At 36.9% G+C, this 16,883-nt stretch overlaps 1 protein-coding gene across 1 annotated transcript in view; it reads right to left on the bottom strand.

Moving 5' to 3' along the window:
• Positions 1-1,164: 1,164 nt before the first annotated feature.
• B3GLCT (beta 3-glucosyltransferase) overlaps positions 1,165-16,883 on the bottom strand; it is a 59,665-nt gene continuing 43,946 nt past the window's right edge. Inside the window, exons 9-15 of the mRNA XM_084505653.1 lie at positions 16,727-16,858; positions 15,846-15,915; positions 11,419-11,532; positions 9,438-9,537; positions 8,346-8,465; positions 5,940-6,084; positions 1,165-2,808 (exon numbers count right to left, since the gene is read on the bottom strand). Of these exons, the coding sequence (XP_084361779.1) occupies positions 2,641-2,808; positions 5,940-6,084; positions 8,346-8,465; positions 9,438-9,537; positions 11,419-11,532; positions 15,846-15,915; positions 16,727-16,858 (849 nt within the window). The 3' untranslated portion in view covers positions 1,165-2,640. The remainder of the gene's footprint in view (positions 2,809-5,939; positions 6,085-8,345; positions 8,466-9,437; positions 9,538-11,418; positions 11,533-15,845; positions 15,916-16,726; positions 16,859-16,883) is intronic.

The raw sequence follows: 16,883 nt of genomic DNA, 5'->3' as shown, positions 1-16,883 counted from the left end.
GTTTATTAAGTGCCAAGTAATTCCACAGCTAGTATTTGTAAGATCAGAAGCATTTTAGTTAACTTATAATCCATTAAGAGGAAAATTCCAGTGTAAATCTGCTTGGTAGAGTACCATGGGACAAGGCATGTTGCGAGGAGGGGCCCAAGAAACTGAGCTTCTCAGAAAAGGGAACTTCATCCAACTTTACAATTCCATGTTAATTTGTTTGCTGCAAAAGTGATTTGTGAATTTCTGTTCTCTTGCTTTAACATTATACCATTTATAATCCCCTTGTTTTAATTTAAAAATCCTAGTACTGCTCAAGCTTATTACAGCCTAATTTTGTCCAGATTTCAGATAGTAACTGCCTTGCTGAGTCTTCTAAAACTAATTATGGAAGGCTTCAATTCTGAAGAGTTTTTTTTTCAGAAACTCCCTATTTGAAAAAAAAAAAAATCTTACATTTTTCAGTTCATGGAGTAAAACGTCACTTTTGCCATGCTGCTGCTAGGGATGCATATTATTGGTTATGTCTCAAAATTTAGAATGAGTTTTTGGGATAGGCTACTTCAGTAAATTACTGCTTCATTGTTTTCAAAACCATGACGACTGGAATCAGAAGTCTTATACTTACTAATACCTCCAGGATCCTTGCAGTAAAGCCCAGAGGAAATGGCAAGAGAAAAGGTGGATTTTAAAGAGCTACTATCACCTTAGTCACATCAGAAGAAAACGTTCAAGTAAGTGACCAAGCAACGAGTGAGTCAATGTCTCCCAGTCTTTAAGACAGAAGCACAGAAGTGCAACACAGCATGGATCCAAAGCTGAACAGCTTTGCCTGGCCTATTCTGCCTCCACAAGGCCCAAGGAGATGTGAAATGTCACCAGTTTGAAGTTGGAAGTGATTAACAGCATCATTATAGATGAAGTTTTGTGATAGCTTCAAGATTCTCAATCACATGAAGAGTCCACTGCAAAAACATTTTTCATTTGCACAACAGAGACTTGAAAATTAACCTCATCTGGCGAAATATCTAAGAACTGAATATGAAATCAAACAAAAATCTTTAAACACTCTTTTAGTACAACTGACCATCAAATGTTATTCAGCTGATAAAATTACGATACAGGTGCTTAAAGAATTCTGTACTCTCGCTGCAAAAAGGAAGAAGGCACAAAAGGTTTAACAAGAATGCTTTTATTCAGCTCTCACAGTTCTAAACAGTAAACATAATTAACGATACATCTGTGGTACCAGACAGCATACTCCTGGTATCAGTAAAATGTCTACTGTTTAAGGCACTGATAGTGGGAAGGAAAAAAAAAAAAACAAAAACATTGATTGCTCCTATTTAATCAGTACTTGAATCTATTATGAATATGTGCTTGCTATTAAAACGCTTCTAATTCCACAAGCTACATTCACAAACAAGTGTTTATACAACTTCAGTAATTACTGAAACAGGAATCAGTGGCTCCCCTGTTTAGGCGTAAGAGCAAGTATTGCATGACTCTGAATGGAATCAGTTTCTAACCTACCAAAAATAAAATAAACCCAGGAACAAACCCACAAATGACTTCAGCAGTATGGCTTTAAGACCCTGTATTTGGTTACGATATAGCAAGCGAAGTTAAATAACAGCATACAAGTGCCATATTCTGTTCTCTTGAAGTAACAGTTTTACAGTATAAAAATTAGTTCAGAACATACCAATGCCAGTTTTTGTACAAACATTTTTACAAAACTGAATTGCTCAAAGAAAAAAAAAATCAAGAACATTTAAATATGAATCACTTTTTACATGTTTTAAGCATAAAATTACTTATCTTGGTGATATAAATTAGAAATCCTACAAACTTTTTAAAGCTGGCATCCACGCACTACTGAAATGCACACGTCAGAAATACTGAAGTGTTAGTTCATCGGAAATCCTTAAGTCAGATTTATACTTGCCAAATAGATACACAACGATTTAGGTTTCTGAAGGAGCCACAGTGACCTCCCGTGGCCACTTCAGAAATCCCAGTCTTAACCTTATCACGTATTTTGAACACGACATTCCTCAGAAATACTGATCAACTAAAAGGTAAAACAGTAGTTCACGCTTGGTCCACCTATCCAAGGGAGCTACAATATTTCTGTTTGAAGTGAGTATCAAGGAACATGGCCTTCACATGACCCAGCTCCTGGTCACAGAAACAAATTCATGTCTCCTCTCTCATTTATCAGGAACCTGTTCTAGAACGGTTCAGAGAACTGTTTCTGCAGGTCAAGCAGACACGAAGGTCAATAGATGTTTAACAGATGTTCGGTGTTAGGCTCCCAAATAAAGAACTTCAGTTTTTGCAAGAACAAAGAAAGGAAATGTGAATCGATGCTGACTCCAAGTCCAAAACAGAACACAGATAAAGTTGTAGGAGACATTTTAAATGTGTGGCAAGTTCATTGGTATATAAAGCCCTAAAACATTTTAAAGAGAAACCAAACTAACAAAAGAATCCAAATGTCAATTACATCCCTTCTTCCATCACTCTGAAGGAATGTAACGACCAGGAACAAAACAACAACATCTATATTACGAACAGATGATCAATGTAAGAACAGCACAAAAATCACAGTAGTGTCAGCCTCTCATCTGCAGTACATTCATCTGCTGCTTATAAATCCTCCCTGTTGTAACCAACTTTCTTTCCGTTAAGTACCTCTTCTGCGTTTGGTGCCAGCCACGTAAAATATACCTTCACTGGATCAATATTCCAATGCTTGTGAAACGATATTGGAATCTGGTGAGAAAGGTAGTCTTTTGGGTAGTCCATTGGCCGTGCCTAGGAAGGAAGAACAAACCAAAAGCACCAGTAATCAGTTCTGAAGGATAATTTTGGAATCAGAAAGGATCACCGCTCGATGGCCTCTGTTTTATAGCAAAGCAACATGGCTTTGACAAACTATATAGGGTGACAACAAAGGTTATTTTACATCATCCTGTTAAATTACAGGCATTAGCTTAGATCTTAAACTCATGCTGCAGTCATCATGGTATGAAGTACACTGACAATAACCCTGCCCTGTTTCTTGAAATGAAATGGCCGCTATCTATGAACACAAGCAGCAAGCAGTATTGTTTGCATCACATCTGTTTAAACATTCAGTTTGGATTCAACAATGAGAAAATGATTTTACGTAATGTTCTCTTCGTTCCTCCTCTTACCGAGAGATGTCAGCACTGCCAGTGGGACTGTAGGATCCTAAATACAGCAGCTGAAATGTATGAAGTTTTACGATGGCAAAGGATCACCAAACGCAGGTAATATTGTGGTGCCAGGAAACTGCATCATTTTTCTTGATCACATCACATCAGAAGAGACAGAATTACAACAAATGCACATAATGCAGCTGACTTCCTATTGTGCCAAGCATGTTTTATTTTCTCTGACAATTTAATGGCAGGTAAATGCATCACTATGCAAACAAGCCCAATCTGTAGTGGTCTCTGTAAACTATTTTTTTTTCCTGTTGTAAATAAAAATTTTGTATAGAGAAACGCAAGAAAGGCATGCAAAAACTTACTCAGAGAGCACTTTGTTTCAACATTTTTAAAATGATTTAATAAAAGATGCATTCTTTTTTTTTTTTTTTTTATAAGTAAAATAAAATTGAATCAATGAGTTGATGGTGAAGCTCATAACTAATTTAATACTGTACATTTCACCTACTTATGGTCACAATAATGAATTCTACATGCTGCATTCGTCATGCTCTTTCATGTACAGCCAGTCATAAAACCAGGCAAGGAAATTTGACATTAAGAAATCTGAGCTGTGTTTTTTTTCCTCTTATGTTTAAACCACAGACTATTTATTTAAAGAATTAAAATAAAATAATTTGGTGCAATCAAGAGGGAGCCCAAAAATAACTTTCTGGTTTACAAAAAATCCAATTTTGGTTTCTTGGTTTTAAAAATATTTGTTGAATAATAGTGAAATTCAGAGAATGAGCACACTCCAATTTTATTCAGTAGTTTTCCCCCTCAGGCTTAACTTTTGTTTAAGGTATGCTAACTTAGAATTTGTTATAAGTGACAGTAAAGATGTATTACAATTCAACTGTAATTTTCTATGTGGAAAATCTAACTGCTAGGATTCCACTTTCAAAGTGATTCTGTATCAAATGTATGCTATTAAGGATTACAAAGAAGTGCTTTGTGTGGTTGTGTAAGTGCCACTCCTACTAATCTGTAAAATGAGTTCTAGTCTTTCCAACTCTCATTTAAAAAACAACAACAACAACAAACACCCCCCAGCCTCTACAAGCAAATTATTCAGTAATTCTGTTGATGAAGATGCATTACTTTTCTTTCATACTTATACTGAAAGAAGTGATGATAAACCAGGAAAGAAAAATCAATATGATTTTTTTTTTTATATGCACAAAGAATTCTGAATAGTGTGTTCTCAGTCATCCCAATTCCCTAAATAGTAAATGTAATCAGAAAGAAAATCTCAATACAGGAAAAGCTGATAATTTAATTAGCAAACTTCTTCCTCCCTCCCTGACAGCTGCTTTGAATTACTTGGTAATTTACTAATTTTTCAAGCAGGCTATTATCCTAATTTCAGTTTATTTTCAGCTACACAGATCTTCCCAGTTTTTAAACTAGATTAACTTCTGAAAAACATCCAACATTTCACTGATTTAAATGCTAATTTTTAAAAAAGTTCTGCACTGTTTGGAAAAATCACAAGCGCTTCTTCTCTTTACTACCATGGGAGGAAGGCAAAGTGTTTATTTGGTTCACAATGCAACAAATCTCTCTGGGACTCGATGCATCATGTTTTCCACTATGATGTCACAGTTAGATTATGAAAAATTCTGGAAAACAGAAAGACGATTTAAATCTATTCTGATCCTCTTCTCCCAGACTGGAGAATACGCTCAAAAGAAAATTATGTTTTGTGACCTTTTTCACTTGTGTTACCATAGGCCAATTTATCAAAAGGTATTTGTATGATTCTTCAGAAACCTCCATAAAAACAACAGTTACAGGAACGCTTTAATGTTATATTCATATACACCAAGTAATAATATGTTTCAGAATACTAAATTCTGAATCACTAGAAGAATTGGATACAGAGATGTATTGGGTTTACATAGTAAGCAAGGGTTTGGTAGTGGGGGGCTGCAGGAGTGAGGAGCTGCCCCATGTTAAGTTAAGAGCCAGCTCCAGCTGCTGGCCAGAGCCAAGTCAGGGAGCAACGCTGGTTGTGCCTCTGGGAGAACAGACCGAAGGAAGAGAAAATCTGCACAACAGCAGCTGGGAGAAAGGAGTGAGAAATGAGAGAGAAGCAGCCCTGCAGCCCCCAGGTGAGTGCAGCAGGAGGGCAGGAGGTGCTCCAGGCAGGCAGCAGCCGTTCCCCTGCAACCTGTGGAGAGGCCCCTGGTGGAGCAGGCTGTCCCCCTGCAGCCCATGGGTCCCACATGGAGCAGATCTCCACGCTGCAGCCCCCCCATGGGTGGAGGAGCCCCCGGTGGAGCAGGTGGATGTGGCCTGGAGGAGGCTGCGGCCCATGGAGAGCCCCTGCAGGAGCAGGCCCCGGGCCGGAGCTGCAGCCCGTGGAGAGGAGCCCACGCAGGAGCAGGGGTCTGGGGGGAGCTGCCGCCCACCCGTGGGGGACCCGTGCTGGAGCAGTTTGCTCCTGGGGGATGGACCTCGTGGTACAGAGCCGTGTGGGAGCAGTGCTTGAAGAGCTGCTGCTTGTGGGCAGCCCCCGCAGGCTCAGTTTGGGAAGGACAGCATCCATGGGAGGAGATGTTCTGGAGAGAAATAAGCTACAGCAATAGCATCTTGGTTATAGTTATTACAAAGCAGACTGATGTGTAATATTTATGAGTCACATTTTATGTGTATACTTAAAAGAACAAAATGTATTATAAATGCTAGTAAAAATAACTCTCTGACCTGATGGAAGAGTGGGCTATGTGTTATAGGGATTCCTAAGCCACTGAAGCACATCCCAAGAACCATATCATCAGGCGCGTCCATGCTGTAACACCGGCATTTACTAGCAAGTAGTTTCTGAACGGCTGTTCTGCTGAAAACCATCCTGAGTTAAAAAACAAAAGAGTATTACACAATAAGTACTAGAGAAGCCAAACAACTGTAAATAATTAAATATTAATTAAAAATATTAATCATACATATAATAAAATTGAAAGACAACAAGTAGCCCTCTGGTGCAGCTTATCAGAAATTTCCGAATTTGAAAAGTCAGTACTGACAAGTAATGCAAGAGGCATTGTCTGAAAGAGAATTACTTCACATAAAGAAAATGAATTATGCTGTTACTCCAACAGTTACTTATCAGCAGTAAAAACGGTGGCTAGCTAATTACCCTTACATTTTGCCAGAACTTTCTCTTCTGTCTTAGTCAAATATATCGTCTAGTTACTTCTCATGTAACCATTAAAAGGAAAAGAATTTGAAACCTGAACTGTCATTCCTTGAATCCTCTGCTGTACAGAGTTCTCTTTGTAAGTGAAAAATGTTCCTTGAAGCTATTTACAAGGCTTTTCTGCTCACCCTCTCTTGCTCATCTAAATACCAACAAGAGCCCCACAGATGTTAGATCATTAGCACTAAAATAAGCCTCCAGTAGACCAGAAACATGATGATGTCTTGAATTCAACAGCTGAGGGAATATGCTCTTGTCTAGCATTCCCTAGCTGTCTTTTCTGAAGTGACAACATCAACCCAGTTCAATACATGGTGCTCCAGCTTCTACAAATTCCACTAATTAGATTCACACTCCAAAATTGCTACACAGCTTCATGAGTTTGTTCACAACATGACAATCCTTTGCTTGATACAGGGACATGGCAAAACTTGTAGAAATACTGAGGCTAAGGCAAAAAGCCTGGCCTGAGAATATTGCCAGATTGGGAGCTGTAGAATATTTCACATTAGCATTGCAACTTTGAAGACAGATCAACTGCTTGTATCACAAAAAGACAAAAACTGGTGAGCACAATAGGAAGTCATATTTCAGTATTCAGATCAGAGGAGGAAAAGTCAGCTGAAGCCTTGAAAAAAAAAGAATCAGGACTTGTGACGTGTTGCTATGCAAAAGGTGTGGTGTAAATTGCTCACATCTGGGGAAGATACTTGCTAGCTGATTATCTGGATCGTGTCCCTTCATTTATATAGAATTCTTCACTTTAGACAAACCTCAGAATTGGAGTATGGAGCAAGACACGTGATCTGTGCCTTCATCTGCTCAAACCCAAGAATAGAAATAATCCCCAAACTTCTACATCTAGATGACAGAACAGAAACTAAGACATAAAGACTAAAGATACGGAGGTACAGGACTGGTAACTAACAAACAGCAAGGTCTTTTTCTCAACTCTAGCGTAAACCCTACTTGAGCAAGACCTTCTGCAACTATGCAAGACAACGAGAAGGTGAGTCAGCGGATCTTTATTTACTCATGGATGGATAAGAAAACTGGCAAGCTATTATAGTCGTTACTTTTCACAGAGAACGACGCTAAGGCTATTTGGATGTCCACACTACTTGCTTTAGATGGTTCTCATTGTAGTAGGAGCCAAACCAAAAGATCACACACACGTTAATTTAAACCAAATTCTATATACAATCTCAGCAGCCCATCTCTCTCATGCGTGAGATCAACCCACAATGTTCTCTTTCTATGAGAAACTGTTCTCCGGGATATAAATATCAAGTTCCTTGCTCAGCTACCTCTCCATAAATCATTGCATAAAGTTCAAAAACAGAAACAGAATCATCATCATTTTTAACCATGCTTGGACACAGGAAAAAAAAAAAAAAAAAAGAAACAGGAAAGAATATTTGCATTGCAGCACTTTGTATCACTAAGTCTGCTTCTTTAGGTTCTCCTGCAAACTCCACCACAGTTCAGTTCAGGAGTGTATTTTTTTAGGCAAGTATCCCAATTGTCTCTGCTCACAACACTTTGAATCAGATTGTGAGATGGTCTGAGTGTACAGAATAAATTCAATCAAATGAAACTGAGCTGTATGATCTGCTTCAGGAGAACATGTGGTGCTGATAACTGGTAACTGTTCACAGGAATGCTCAAGCTCAAATGAACCCTCTTAAACATCCATGGTGCTCAGCACCAACTGCTTTGCTCTACAAACCTGTTCCTACTGGGCTGCACAGCTTCTGACTAGTTGTGATATTTAGGTCTTGGAGCATCACTACATTGTAGTTGTACTGAGCAACATCACTGTTTCTGTTGCAACTGATTTGTATTGTAATTCAAAACATGTGCATTCAAACTAGGAACTGATTGAGTTCTCAGCCTGAATTTAAATACCTTACCCTCCTCCTCCAGTGATGTAACTATATCCTCCTGTTCCCAAGCCGTAACCATAACGCTCTCCAAGAAATACTGCTTCATTTGGGTCATAGCAGCTGAGCAATTTTCGGAGCCTGAATATACTGTAAGAGGAAAATCCATTGAAAAGAAAAATTAAACCATATAGATATTTATTTTGACAAAGACATTGCTAGCCTAAGTAGTATTCTAGTAAACAGCACAAAAATTATAGGAGAAATCCAGAAATTCTACAGAAACAGAGATACCAACTTTAACAGGAATTTATGATGGACTATTTACTGAGAAATGATTGTTTGATTTGCTCAAATGATGGATCAGTTAGCCTAGAAATATTTTTCTGAAGTAGACCACGTTTCTCAGCAAAACAGTCAGATATCAGAAAACGTACAATGTTATTTTTTCCAAACAATGGTAAGAACTTTGCATATTATCACTTTGGCTCAGGAATTTAAAGAAAAAAAAAGCTAGCTTAAATTATATAAATACTGCTTTATCTACATTTACAGTTTCTTCCAAATTCTTCTTCTGGCATAATTTGATGTAACGTATTATCTTGAACCACATATTCTCATGTTCATGACTATGTGCTCCGGATGGTTGATTACTGTGCTTTATTTTTCTTATACTGCAGCATTGGTTTTCATGCAAATGCGATCCAATTTACTAACAAAGGCAAGTCTCTGAATATCGTTTGAGATGGCTGTGACAAGCGACTACAAAATCTTTCTCCTGGCTCAGTTGTGCGAGCAACACAAGGGAAAAAGTGTATTAGCAAATGACTAAAACCAATCAGCTCACACATGCCTATACTAAAGGATCACGCTCTGCAACCTTCAAATTTTGAAGCTATAGGATTACGTAGTAACGCTGTGTGCATAGTTTTTATCAAGTTAGAAGACTACATTGTTTTTAATATCAGTCAAGGAAACAGGACAATTTCCTTCCCTGAAGGAATACAAAGCTACATAACTAAAAATATAGTTGTATATCTTAAATACGGAAGAAGAGATGAATACTGCTAAAACTGCTATCAACATGAACAGTGGTGATTCCTGAAATACTGTAACATATACCTTATCAGTGTGTCATCATCCACTATGACTAACCAAGGAGTTCTGGGAGAGCTATGATTCAAAAACCTTTCCAAAATGGCAAAAGTTTTCCCACAGTGACCTAAAGGAAGAGGAGTAACAGAAAATATGATTTAAATATGATGAGATTTTGTAATGAACAATTATTCACAAATTAAAAGTATTTTATAGCACTTTGCAAAAACATTTTGGAAATGACACAAAATATCTGAGATGCAAGTTTAATTTATATCCTTCATTACGCTGAATGGCATTTGTACAAATAGTTCCAACACAATCATTTCTTTCAATGCAGGACCATACCTATGAAGGATGCTGAAGTATGAAAGTTCTTTGGTTATGAAAAAATAGAAAATAAACTATATTTGAGCTATCCTATTGAGCTGTTGGACAGTTTGGGGCGAACTACTACTCTTAATTTCTGAAAATATAAAAGGAGGAGATTATGACAAAAATATCTTCTGCAAAGTACTCCAAAATATTTTCATAGTATTTCATGATGCATCTGGTCCATTGCTTGTACATAAGTACTTCACAGAATTGTAGAATGGTTTGGGTTGGAAGGGACCTTAAAGACCACTTAGTTCCACGCCCCCTGCCATGGGCAGGAACACCTCCCACCAGACCAGGTTGCCCAAAGGTTTGCACAGGCCCATGTCTTGAGCCCATCAGGGTCCCTCTGTATAGCATCCCTTCCCTGCAGCATGTTGACTGCACCATGCAGCTTGGTATTATCAGCAAACACGCTGAGGAAGCACTTGATCCCACTGCCCATGTCCCTGACAGTTAAGCAGTGCTGGTCCCAGTACTCAGCTCCCTGAGGAACACCACTCATCTCCACCTGGACATTGAGCCACTGACCACAACTCTCTGAGTGCAACCACCCAGACAGTTCCTTCCCCACGGAGTGGTCCATCCATCAAATCCATGTCTCTCAAATTTAGAGACAAGCTTATCATCAGGATAGTGTCAAATGCTTTGCACAAGTCCAGGTAGATGATGTCAGTTACTCTTTCCCTATCCACCAACCTACTGTACTTGTAACCAGCATCTCAGGTCCCAGTAAATTCCTCCATTTAAAAGATAAGGATGGAACACTGTATTTGAAGCTACATCCAGTGAGAATATTTTGAACAAATGCACTAACTCTCTGCTTCAGAAATAAAATAAGCCTTAGCTCTGCTGATTTTGTGAAACCACAAACATAATTTATTTTAATTACTATCCTCTGTCTGCCTTTGATAAGCTGCATGGAAAAAAGGACAGCTGGAAATAATCCAGAGATCAGAACAACTGAATTAGTGGGTCAGATAAAGCTGGCGGGCCACAGCTTGGACACCTCTAATTGAGAAGGTAATAGCCCGTAGCGGACACCGCAAGCCTAACAACAATAGAACATTAAACCCTAAAATGAATAAATTCATTGGAGCCATCAAATCCACAACCTTTTTTTTCCTATTCAAAGCAAATTACTTTAAAATCACATCATTTATCATTAAAAAAATCTTCCAATATTAATGTTTAGCTTTTGAATCCAAATTGAGGCATACTAGACACAAGCATACAATACTTGAATACCATATGGGAAGTAATTTATGTTCAGAAACCAGTTGGCACTGTCTGAGGCCTTTGGTCATAAATCTAAAGTGAGCCCAGGGTAATTACACCGTTTTTTGTTTCTTGGAGTATGTCAGCACACCCTCCTTTCATACTCACAGCAGGTTTCTACTCAAAAAAAAAATAATACAATATTCTATCTAGTTGGGTGAACTTTGCTCTCCATCCATTTTCTGTGTGACAAAAGCATTCTTTTAGTTCTAGCTGCCCGAATGTGCTATAGAAAAACACAATTTCTAGATGTCATCCTCTGCATATCCTCCAATGAAATATGCATATCATCCTGAAGCATTTCATCTTTACACAATCACTCCTGCAAAAGTGAGAAGAACAGCCACCAGCTCACCTCTTTCAGTATTAGGTACGCCTAAATCTATAGTAGGAATGGAGCTGTCTGCGTAATCACTGTAGTATTCAATAAGTGCAGCTTCTCTTTCCCAAGTCTGCTTTACGACTGGTACTGCAAAACAGTTGTTGACATTGAAACATAAGTAACTGCTAGATTAAAATGCTGATGTCCTCGTTAACTGACATATTCCTTCACACTGTAAATAATATTTCCAGTACAACAATTTCCAGAAAATAATATTTCCCGTACAGCATCAAGGTTGTAAGCATTCATTCTTTTTTCCTTCCTACAATATTTAGGGAAACATTTTTACATTTTTATGTCAGCTAGCCAGGACAGTTTTATTTACACCATAATGAATTTCCTTTAAGAATATGACTATGGTTGCATTCATATTACATTCAAAAGGGTGATGTTTACATTTGTGCAAACCCAACTATGGAATTCGTTACTTTTACACTTGCCATGTTAGACTTTATAGCATACATCAGCAAGAAGACTATTAGAGACCAATCATTCTTCCAGTATTGAAACTGTCACATTATAAAAACAGCATATCCAACTGTACAGCATAGAAAATACTCTGAAGCATAAGCAGACCGAATGCATCTTTTGAAACACTATATACCTAATATTTGACAGCAACACCATGTTAATGCTCAAAAGCACCCATCTGTGGAGGCGCACTCACAAAAGAACACAACCAATTTTTATCCCCTGCAGACTTTATTCAAAGGACTGTTTAACATTGTCGACAAGCACAACCCTTTCCTTAAGAGTCTGCCATTTGACTTAAACATTTAAAATGCATCACACACAATTCTAGTAATGATGCTATAAATGTTTAAGTTATTGTCAGCCCCAAAGCAGTCTGACAGTGGGACTTGATGACCTTTGTACGTCCCTTCCAGCTGGAACTATTCTGCTCTATATCCTGAAGTGAATGAATTATGATTAACACACATTAAAACAAAAACAACACAGAGTGGTAGGAACACCTGTAGGATGTTTGGAAGAGAATGATCAGATTAGTATCAATGATTTTTCTTCCATTTTAAAAATTAAGAGGTCAGGACTTAGATGAGCAACTACTCTGAAACATCGTGCTTCTCCTCTCATTGTCTGCCTGCTCTATGTTCCGTTAAGTCTCATTAGGAGTTGCTAGTTATTTAATTGGTCACCAAAGCCCTAAATCCCAAGCATTTTACCTATGTATAATGTAAGAAATTTTCTACACTAGAAAAACTACTTTCTTACTACAAGGAAATATTTATATAAATTCCCTTTGCCACTATTTAACCATGATGCTTGTGAGTAACTCATTTCAGCCCCTTTCTGGAACCATCCTTCACCTGAATGTTTGCTGCCTACCTACTTGCTTGCTTCCCTCTATTCTGATCATATAAGGATTAATTGTACGGTTAATTATTGATTGACCAACGGTCAGTTCGATAAGATTAAAATGAACTAAAAGGGTACTGTTAGGGTAGATAGTAAGAACTCAATCCACTAATAGAAAAGGCTGCAGCATGTGCAAAAAAAAATGCAATTCCACTTCTGTAGCAATGCACAATAGAAAATGTTGCTTTTACAAGTTTTAGGCACTTAAAACTGCTCACAATTTTTGCATTAAAACCTAAAGGGAATTATGTACAAAAAATGTTCATATAACATTATGGTGAAGTTCTGAATTACAAAGTCAGGAATTTCACACTATATTAACTTTACCTCCTAAATAGTAGTACTAACTGGTAGTACTATTTAGTGTACTAAATACTAATTTTAGATCATATAACACTGCATAATCATGCACTAATTGGCAGAGAATACCATGTAAACTTACTTATTTCAACTAGAATAAAAAAAAAACAAGTAGAGAAAATGATTTTCTTATTTTGTAGAAGTGGTCCACTTCAAAAATGTTCCTCAGAAGAACAAAACCAGAAAACTTTTGGAAACTAAGGCTCCAAACCAGAAACGTCTCAGATACACAAAACTCTTCCACCATTCACCTGGTGGAGGCACACCTTTAAAGGTTTTTTTTTCCCCCACTCTTCTCCAAACAAGGACCTAAACCTTGGCACAGTGCTTTAACATACAGAACTATTTGCTATTAGGGACTAAGCTTCTCACTTTCTTTGGTGGAGTCCCCTTTTTTCTTTGTATAGATAAAAAAACAGTTCACTGAAGTGGGGACCTGAATGTCACCTTAGTTAAATGGTCTAATAAGGGAGTTAGTAGCTAAAGAAGCTCTTTTCCTTGCTTGTTTTGATGGAAGTGTCACAGACATATGACTATCGTAAATTAAACCCCACAAAAACTTCCAATTTCTAACACGTTTTCCAAAGAAAGTGCAGCTGTTTGAAAATTTCTGACCAACCACTGATGCAAATATTTCTCAATATGTATTAATACTAGTGATCACAAGGAACTTTTAATACCACACTGCAGAGATACTTATAGAAGGTTAGCTCTAAACTCTTTATTTTATTTTATTTGTGCAATTTCTAGAGCCCTGATGTATGTTTGAAGTCTTAAAATCTTCTTATATTACCATATACAGTATGAAGGAGAGTTATATCTGAAGTAAATACTTAAATTGAGATACTTTTGTACATCAAACTCCAAGCCTTACTGTTGCACTTATGCAGATTTTGGTATACAATAAAAAAAAATGACTTACCAGGTAAAAGGAGCTCTCTGAAGCTGGCATCCATTAATCATTCAAAATCTTGAGTAAGATTATCCTCTATTGCATAACACTGGAAACTGTGAGGAAAGTTCAAGAATTTTCCTCAGTCTTCAACAGGTGTTTCTTGAAGGATATTTATTTATGCTACCTTTTTGAAGTCATATGTTCCTTTTTGAGAAGGTTTTTGTTTGTTTTAATTTGGTTCAAGAAATTAAACATGGATCCAGAAAGGAGAACTCTTCAGTGAACTCCAGTTACAGGACAGTCAATTTTGTTTTGTCAAAAGCTATTTGCTAAAAATATCCAAATGACTATCACAAAACAGCGGGAAGAGGCATTCATCAAGTGCGGTAACAACAAAGTTATTAAAATATCTTCAAAGGAAAGAAAAGCACCTGGCAAATAATCTAAATTTAGAAGTGATAGAACCTACAGTTTTAGATGCATCAGTCTATGGGGACTTAGTTAAGAAAAGAGCTTTTATCTTCATGCTGTCCTCTAACAATAGGTGTGGCAAACACCACACAAAATTTGGTACAAATACTAGCCCTTCATTTTTTCCCACAATAATAATCACTTTAAGCTTATGAACAAAGTATGCTGACACTACTACATGCCTGGAGTATTCAAGGACATACAGAATTCACATAAATCCATAAATTAATGATAAATAATAAATCCTGAATTTCTTTATTCACAAAGAATATAAAAGTAAAATAGAACGGACTGGTAAGTGGCATCAAGCAAGTAGAATGTCTACTGTTAATTTGGAATTTTTCCTTCCAAGTTTTGTATACACTGTATCTGCCTCAACTTAGCTAAGCCTTACTGTGTACTAGCTGAAGCTGGGTGTCTCTGTGTCTGTATTTTCCTGGTGCCTGAGACAGAATTTAATACCCACTGTACAGATTTGTTTGGACTGTGCTACGTTGTTTGCTTTGTGTTTTTTTTTTTTTTAAACCATGGTAATCATGGTTCATGGTCATGTTTTCATGGTGACTATCATTACTTGTAGAACACCACAACTTCCAGATGAAATACTACAGTGTTGCACACTTGAGAGATTCTTGATATGGACCATAGCTTCAACAAAGTACTACAGCTGATAGATTTCTACAAGAGATGAAATTTCCCATTCCAAGCATTATAAAACACCTGTGCACAACCAATTGCGTAGGGTGACAACAGGTGGAAGCAATATGACAGCATAAGCCACTCAATCTTCCTTTTATCCTGCTCTCCAGTCCAATAAAAGAGCAAGTGGAGAGAGCTTTCATCTTACTCAAATTTCTGAAGCAGTCACCATTGAGTTGCACAAGTGTCATTGCTAGCACAAAGAACAGAACTGATCCAACTGACAGGGGAACTCACTGAAGGATATAAAAAGCAGCAGTATTAATATCACAATAGCACCAAGTAACATCAATATAATTATGCATATTTGTAATACATTTATTCGATTTTAATATTGTCAACCAATTTCTATGAAACACCAAACTACTGTAATTTTGTCTTGAACATTTTGCAGCCTTCCTGAAGAACTCTGAATAGAAAAAAAAATCTACCTAAAGAATAATTCAGTGAGACTTCTGAAGCCTTCATGCTTCCCAGTGAATTTTGTAAATATTTAGTCCTCAGAGCAACATGGACAGCATGTATCAGCTTGTTTTTATATATTAATTTCATGAACTATATTGTACAGACCTACTACCTTGACTAACCAACAACTTACTTCTGTCTCCATGAAATTTCCGACATGTTTTTACAGCAACAAAGACATCTTCCTTTTTCACTGGCTCTTTCTATTTGGACAGAACAAAAATGAATTTTGTAATTGCAGGCTCTGCCTTTAACATTTTATAGGATATGTATGTCCATAAATAAAATAAAACAGAAGACATCTTTTCATTGTACAGCATATCAAGTACAATAGCATATTAGTAATATAGTAGAACTGAAATTTTTGTCTCTTGAAAAAAGATCATAAATGATTTAAAATTCCTAGAATAACATTATTGAAATACTTTTTCTGTTGATGTAGTATTCTAACATGAACAAAACATCTATCATTAGGAAAAGAAAGTGAGTGGTGAAATTTGTTGCACTAAGAATGATTTGTCTGAAAAAAAAAAAAAAAAAAGTTCTTTTAAACTTATTTGAAATTAACATAATCACTATGAGAAATGCTGAACTATATGATGCTCATAAAAAGAAGCTTAAAATCTACAGGTGAGTAATCTTGATTTCCTCAACTCTACAAAAGACAAAAAAAAATTAACCACCTTTGTTTTCCTTTTTGGCACCTAGAATTTTGCTGTCCTGGAATCATGGAACACTTTTATACCTCTAGCAACAGTTAATGCATTACACCATAAATATATTCTCCTAGAGGTAGAAGAGATGAATTGTACATTAATGTACCAAATACCGTATTATATTTTATCTTTATCCTAAACAAGTTTTATATTTCCATCTGTGAAAAAGAAAAAAAAAAAAAAAGAGTATCTGTACTTGAGTGTCTCAAGGTTTGAGATTTTTTGAAGTAAAATATTATGCATTTTAGTAAGAGTTTTACCTTAACTAAGCAAGTGGTATTTAAAGTTTGGGACTTACACAAAGTGGCAGAAAATTACTGAATGTTGTAGCACACTGATCAACCTTATACGAGTTCACGTCATCTGTGCAGAATTCAGGCACTGGTGTAAGATGGGGTCCATCCCCTTTCTGCCAAACATACAGGGCAATCTATGAAAACAGAAAGCACTTATAT

Source organism: Aythya ferina (genome assembly GCF_964211825.1).
Source record: "Aythya ferina genome assembly, chromosome: 1".
NCBI classification, from domain to species: Eukaryota; Metazoa; Chordata; class Aves; order Anseriformes; family Anatidae; genus Aythya; species Aythya ferina.
Note: the sequence above shows the minus strand (reverse complement) of the source record. Positions and strands in the feature narration are given on the sequence as shown.